Source organism: Vombatus ursinus, unplaced genomic scaffold (genome assembly GCF_900497805.2).
Source record: "Vombatus ursinus unplaced genomic scaffold, bare-nosed wombat genome assembly UNPS02014945.1, whole genome shotgun sequence".
Taxonomy (NCBI): Eukaryota; Metazoa; Chordata; class Mammalia; order Diprotodontia; family Vombatidae; genus Vombatus; species Vombatus ursinus.
This window is the reverse complement of record NW_020954723.1, coordinates 21,545,038-21,552,703: the sequence shown is the minus strand read 5'-3', so window position 1 is coordinate 21,552,703 and position 7,666 is coordinate 21,545,038. Positions and strand designations below refer to the sequence as shown.

The 7,666-nt window shown below is 41.9% G+C and overlaps 2 protein-coding genes across 3 annotated transcripts in view; one reads left to right on the top strand and one right to left on the bottom strand.

Moving 5' to 3' along the window:
* The window catches only part of LRRC74A (leucine rich repeat containing 74A), a 51,794-nt gene that overhangs the window by 6,794 nt on the left and 37,334 nt on the right, over positions 1-7,666 (top strand). Inside the window, exon 3 of the mRNA XM_027844764.1 lies at positions 2,985-3,160. Coding sequence (XP_027700565.1) covers positions 2,985-3,160 — 176 coding nt within the window. The remainder of the gene's footprint in view (positions 1-2,984; positions 3,161-7,666) is intronic.
* Positions 1-7,666, bottom strand: part of ANGEL1 (angel homolog 1) — a 73,798-nt gene that overhangs the window by 32,462 nt on the left and 33,670 nt on the right. The gene's annotated exons all lie outside the window — the stretch shown is intronic.

Sequence of the window (7,666 nt, the reverse complement as noted above, 5' to 3'; positions counted from 1 at the left end):
TAGGGCAAGAACCACTGTTTATAAAAGAAAAAGTCCCTCACTGGTGGCCTCAAGTAACATCATCCCTAGGTCCCAAGTGGGAAGCATCAACATCAGTTGACATTATGAAAGGACCTGACTGGACATTGGTGGGTGTGGCATCATTAACAGGAGGTCCAAATCGGAAGAGCAATGCTCTTAAGCACAGTCAGGGAGGAGAGGTCACCTCCCATAAGGGGCTATCCTTCATCAGCCATGCCATGCCATCCTTCACATCCAAAAATTATCGTTTTGGATCTGAAAGAGAAGGCCAATATGTATCTATGACCACAGGATAAGCTGCCCTGTTTTCCTTTCCCTGACAAAGGCAGCCCTGTCTTCCTTGGAAATGCTTATGCTCAGCTGGCCAAAATCCCTGGGATAAGAAGGAAAACAGATGCAAAATTTAGATCCAAGCCAGACAACAGAGAGCTCAGCCAGTAGACCTGGCATGACCAAAAGGAGACCTAGCTGTTGAGATATCAGGAACTGAAAGAAACCAGACTCTCTTGGGCATGAGCTAGGCTGGGCTGGTCTAAAACACAGGAAACCAAAGTAATCAAAATTTCTCTACATTAAGAAGCAGAGACCTCATATTGACTTTGGGTTCTATCCCTCTTTGTAAGACTGGGCAACTTGTCTAACATTTGTGGGCCTCAGTTTCCCCAACTATAAAATGGGCAAGGGCATAATAAAATGAAAATAATACATGGGAAACCGTTAAAAAATGAGGTGAGCCCTACAAATAAATCTCAGTGGTTCTCTCTCCAGTCACTGGACCACCACTCTCTGTATTATTATTCAATAGTTTCACAACTGGTCTCCCCATCTCAAGTCTCTCCCCTCTCCAGTCCATCCTCCACACAGCCACCAAAATGATTTTCCTAAAGTGAAGGTCCGACCCATGTCACTAGGATTCAGTCAACTTCAGTGTCTCCCTATTTCTTCTAGGACAAAATGCAAACTCATTTGTTTCTCATTTAAAACCCTTCATAATCTAGCTGCAGTTTGTTTTTCCAGGTTTATAACACATTAATATCTTTAACGTATGCTACATTCCAACTCAGCCAACCTACTTGCTCTTCTTTGTACATGGTATCCCATTCATTTCCTTCTCTGTTATTTTGTACAGACTTGTCCCTTTTGTGTGGAATGCACATCCTCCCCACTTTTTCTCTTAAAATCCCTCACTTTTAAAGCTCATTCCAAATGCCATCTTCTAGGGTTTCCTAATCCCCCAAACTGCCACTGCCTCCACGATCCTCTGAAATTACTTTGTACATATGTTGTGTTTGTTTTGATGTATACATCTTGTTTTTCCCCATAAGATGAAAGCTCCTTGTAGGCAGGAATTGTTTCACTTTTGTCTTATTATTCCTAAGGATCATAAGATCTTAGATCCAAAGCTAAAAGGGACCTCAGAGGACCTCTAATCCAATTCCCTCTTCTTAAAGCTGAGGAAACTGAGTTCCATGGGAATTGTGACTTGCCCAAGTTCACCTAGCTGGTAAGCATCGGAGGCTTCTGACTCCAGAGCCCGTGTTTTCTCTCCTGTACTGTGCCTTGTGCAAAGGCCCAGTGCAGCACAGGATTAACAAATGCTTGTTGATTGATTGATTGACTCTTCTGTAGTGCTTTTGTGGTCCTACAAAGACTCAAAACCTTGAAAGCCCACTCTGAATTACTGATTTGGATGAAGGATACCACCTAATTTTTTTCTTTGAAAGCTTGGAGTCCTACTAATAGAATACCTAACCTTATTCCCCAAGGAAGCATTTTATCAGATGGAACTTTTCAGGTTTGTTCTCTCTCATAATGCTATAGCAGCCCTGAGGAGGCCCACTCACCATGATAAATCCTAAAGAATCATAGTAATGGATGAATAGATAGATAGAATATTTATTAAAATGTTTCTTATGTACAAAGCACAATGATAAGTGCTGAGGGTACAAAGAGAAGAGTAAGACAGTCTCTGCTCTTAAGGAGCTTACATTCTAATGGGAGAGGCAATATATATGAAAGGTTTCAGCTGCAAGTTAGATGGAAATAGCCCATGGTCCTTAGGGTGCAGCAGCAAAGCAGATATTAATGCCTCTTCTTTATTGTCATTTCCACTGACAAAACCCTATCGGTTTCAGATGTTGAGCCATTTGAGGATACCAAGGACTTTGGTGATAAGAACTTTTCTTTTCTAAGTCTTTGATAGATGTGTGGTGGCTGTAGTATCTACAGGAGCAGTTCCATCTCCACAGAGTTTCTTCCCAGAATTTTGGCTATCAGTGCTGGAATGGAAGCATTGCCATTCCCAAAGCTCTTGGGGTCAGGGTCCTTGATGGTCTTCATCAGGGATTGAGGGAAGATGGTGGTCACGGTGGTGGTGGTGGTGGTCTGACTTGCCCAGCACATTCGGCCTCCTAACTGTTCTTCTAATCTTGCTGCTTCTATTAGTCTGGCTTGCCTGCCCTATGGACAGTTGGTGGGGATGGCTGACCCTTTCTCAATAGGAGAAGCCTCCTAGGATGGTGGCTATGAGGGCTAGTCTGTAAGTAAGACCAGAGGTCTGGGAGGTGCTGCCACTCCCAATGCTTCTGTGCCTGCCTGCCTTTTGGGGACAGTTGGTTAGCAGGAGTTGCTGGTGGTGATGAGAAAAGTGGGCCTCTTCTCCACAATGATTTCTCCCCACAAGGATGGCTTTGGCTCCTGAACCATAGATTTAAATTTCAAAGGTATTTTAGATACCATCTAGTCCAATTTGCTTATTTTTATAGATGAGGAAACTGAGGCCTAGAAAGGATAAGTGATCTGTTCAGGTTCACACAAGTAATGAGTGGCAAAACTGATTTGAACCTAGATCCTTCGTGTCCAGGGAAGAATGGCTAAGAAGTGGAGTGGCTCAGGAGGAAGGGGAGCAAGGGGAAGATTGGGAAAGAAAGTGTTCTGACTCTGCTTTTTGTACTTTTTCTTAGTTGACTCTGAGAAGACTTTCACCACAGGACAAGAAGATCTATACCTAGAAGCCTGCAAGCTTGTAGGAGTGATTCCTGTGTCTTACTTCATCAGAAACATGGAGGAAACCCACATGAACCTCAATCATCATGGGCTGGGACCCAATGGTACCAAAGCCATTGCCATAGCCTTAGTGGTGAGTATGAACAAAGCAAAGTCCAAAGGCAGAAAAAAAAAAAGGCAGTGAAAATGGTGGCCGTGGCAGGTGGGACCTGGAATTTTCACAATCTTCTCTTCATTCCAATTATAGACTGGATGATTAACACCCCTCTCTCTCCATCAGCATCCCACTTTACTGCAGCATCCTGTGTTGCAAATGCCGAATTCCCCTTTAAGTCTGAGATACCCTTTTGCTTATTGGGGTCAAGGGTACTGACTGAGCTGTAACCTGGCACTATGTCCTCTTACTCAGGAAACCAAAGCAACAGCCCCATCAGTAGCCCCAACAGCAAGGGATAGGACTGGGAATCAAACTATGAGTTGCCACCTAACGCTGGGTCAAATCCATCAATAAGCTACCAAGTCTTATCAGTTCTATCTATATCTCTCACATCCATCTGCTTCTCCCCACTCACACAGCCACCACCCTATTTCAGGTCTTCATCATTTCCCCCCTGGACTATTGCAATAGCTTCCTAATTGGGCCCTCCACTTCAAGTCCCTCCCCTCTCCAATCTGTCCTTCATACAGATGCCAGAGTAATAATTCTTTAAAGCACAAGTCTGACCATGCAAAGTGGGTCCTCAAACTCTAGTGGCTTTTTATTGCCTCTAAGATTAAATGCAATCTCTTCTGTTTGATATTTAAAGGCTTCATTCTGGCTACAGCCTACCTTTCCAGACTCTCACACTCCACAGTCAGTCAAACTGGCCTTGCTGCTGTCCCTCACACACAAACTCGGGTGCCTCTGCATGTCTGTCCTCCATGTCTGTGATGCACCATCTCACCATCTCCAACTCTTAGAATACCTAATGTTCTTCAAAGTGCTGCTTACATACAATTTCCTTAGGGAGCTTTTCTTGATTCCCCCCTCCCCCGTAGCTGCTAGTACTTCCCCTACAAAATTACCTTGTATTTATGTTTGACATACTCCTTTGTACATGTTACTCTTAACTCCCAATAGAATGAAAGCCTCTTGAGGGCAGGTCATGTTTCATTTTTGTCTTTGTATCACCAGAGCCTAGCACAGGGCCTGGCACAGAACAGGTACTTAATAGATGTTTGTTGGTTTGTGATTGATTGATCAACAATGAAAGAGTTGGAAGTGGAATCTTCGCCATTCTTGATCCCATGTATAGTCAGGGAGGTTGGATTTCAAGATAGGTTTCCAGCCCTTGTTTATATGCAATCTTAAGGCTGCAAGGGAACTGACAAATTCAGCTAAGTCATTTCTCTGCCTTCTAACAGGACCCACCCAGATGGGGTAAGGCTGTTAATTTTTAAGGCTACCAGAGGAAGTTCCAGTGTTCCTAAATAGCCCATTCAAAGCTTTCCCATCCTCAAAGTCTTCCTTACCTTTAAGGTATTTCTGGAGGGAATATAAAAGTTACCAGATCTCTCCCTGATATATTTCCTACCTCTCCTGGATCTGAGTGAGCAAATACAAGTTCAAAATGATGTTTGTACTCCATATTTGAATGTCATATAAGAAAAAATCCTCCTTCTAGCTATACCACATTATAGCTAAAGCTTTTTTGTTCAGGGGAAATGGAGGATTATGAGTCAACATACTCCTTTTACTTGTTCATTTATTCTTTTATTTAGATACTTTAAAAATATTTTGATGTCTTGGCCTGGGTAGTGCACATCTGTAATCCCTACTACTGAGGAGGCCGAGGATAGTGGATCACTTGAATTTAGGAGTTCTGAGCTTCAGTGGACTAAGTCAACTGGGTGTCCGCACTAAGTCTAGCACTAATACAAGGAAACCCCTGGTTGGGGGGAAGGAGTAAGGGAAGTAGGCTACCTGAGGAGGCATAAACCAACCCAGCTTCCAGCCTAGACAAGATAGAAAGACTCAGTCTCAAAGACTGAGGAAGGAAAAGAAAGAAGAGGACAGGAAAGAGAGGAGAAGAGAAGAGAGGAGGAGGAGAATGAGAAGGAAAGGAAAGGACTTTGGTGGATCCCTGATCCCATCAATGTAGCTGCTTCCTCCACCAATTGTGCCAGATTCAATCCATCCATGATTTTCATCCTGTCTAGCATCTGTTATGTTTATACTGAGTTCTATGGGACATATAGGACTGTATATTATGAGGATAATTATGATAGATTATTTGCACTGTGATTTCTTCATGCTATTCATGACTGATATCCTGTTCACTGTCCTTTTTTTCAAGAGTTCTAGGACAGTTCATTGGGAACCAAGTGTAGCCAGGATGTCTCCTGAGGAAAATGTATAATATCAGCTACTTGAGATCAGGGACTATTGGGTTTTTGTTGTTGTTGTTGTTGTTGTTTTTTGTTCTTGCCTTGGTATCTTTAGTGCCTAATACAGTGCCTTATATGAAGTATGTTCTTAATAAATGTTTGTTGAATTGAATTGAACTGATGTTTAGGAGAACAACTAAGTATGAGTATGAACTGATTGTGCTGACAACTCTTTCTCTGCCCATTCCCACAGTGGTAGTCAAAGTCAATTAACCAATCTATCAATCAGCAAATAGGCACAACCAGGTCCTGGAGAGCTGTCTACTGCCATCTTCTATTCAGAAATAATTATGTGCCTTATATTTTTAGAATGGAGGAGGTAAGAGAGGATAGTCATCTATATAGCACCTACTATGTTCCAGGCATTATGCTAGATTAAGTTTTATCTCATTTAAGTTTTAGTATTTAAGTCTGTAACATTTTTTCTTTTCTTATTGTATATTTAAGTTTAAAATAAATTAATAAAAAATTATCTCATTTAATCCTCATAACAAGTCTGGGACATAAATGCTGTTAATTATCCCTATTTTGATTGAAGAAACTGAGGCAGTCAGAGGTTAAGTAACTTGCCCAGGGTTACACAGCTAGTAAATATCTGAAACTGGATTTGAACTCTGTTCTTCCCAATTCCAGGCCCAACACTCTATCCACTGTGCCAACTAGCCAAAATGACTTTGTTTGTCTTCATATCCCCACCACCCAATACAGTACCTGGATCATATACTTAATAAATGAAATGAATTAGGAATTTCACTAGATAGTCTATATGCTTTGTAGTCCTCATTAGCTTCTCTCTCTCTCTGTCTCTCTGTCTCTCTCTCTCTCTTTCTTTCTCTCTCTCTCTCTGCTGTCTCCCTGTACCTCTCTGTCTCTCTGTGGATCTTTCTGTGTCTCTCTGTCATTGTCTCTCTTACACACACACATATTCATGTTTATTGAGTGGAGTTCTGCCTACTAGATGATCTAGTGACCATTACTGGAAAAGATATCTAGGTGAAAAGAATACTGGCCCTTCACAGACTTAAAGTGTTTCAGTCTAGATAACAGAGGAGGTGGATATCAGGCAGTCTCATTAACCCAGAGTAAAGAAAACAAATAAGGTTCACAAAACAGAGCTCATGTAAAATAATGGCAGTTGCCTACAAACTCTGGCTATTGCGCAGAATGTAACTCTTTACTCTGCCTTCTGTCTTCCAGTAAATAGTGCCCAGTAGCATCTTCTGCAGCTCTCAGCTCGAAGTATCCCAGTATTGAAGTTCCTCAAGTAAAGTCTTCCCTTAGAAGTCTATCCTGTAGTTGCTAGGTATGGTCCAAAGCTCCCTTTTCCTGGCTGGAGATACTTTGCTCCCTGAATCCTACTCTCCTGCAGTGCCAAACAAGGGACCCTACCCTTGGACTTCTCCCTCACACTAGAGTTTCTTCTGAACTCAGGCCTCAAAGAAAGTTTTTCAGTGAGCAGGAATACACTGCCCTTTCATATATTCCAAGCAGATCTCCATCCCAAGTACCAAGTTGGGTTGGTTGACTTGCATAGTTTGTTGTCCTCTCTTACCCAGTACCCAAATGGTGTGCTTTCCCCCTTCCTCCTTCAAGAAGCTTCCTCCTAAGCCACAAGAGAAACAAGGTAGATTCCCGACTTCTCCTCCCAATTGTCTCTCACACTCATGAGCCATTCCAGGGCCAGCTGGGTGAGTTAATTCAAATTACTCAGGACTACTTTCTAAAACATTCAAGGAACTCCAAGGGGCTAAAATGGAAGACCAGGTACCATGAGCTGGGAAGGATGAGAAGGTTTATTCTATACATCAATATTCAATGAGGCATAAAAGAGAGGAATATAGGGTTACCAAAGATATCTAGCAAAGAGTATGAATGGAAAAAGAGAGGGGAGGCCCTCTAGACACTCCTATTTGTAAATGACACTCTCCTTATTACATCAAGTCCTGGAATACCACAGGACCTCTTCAGTGAGATCTATGGACATTCAAAAAAGAATTGCCTAACAATCCACACAGGAAAAGTCAAGTGATAACTAAGTGTCTATTGTCTATTGCCCCAACCACAACTTTCATGATCATAGCTGTTGAATGGTCAGCCAATTGAATCAGTATATATGTATGCATATGTGTATCTATTTCTATCTATCTATAGTTATATTTATAGATAGATAGATAGATAGATAGATAGATAGATAGATAGATAGATAGATAGA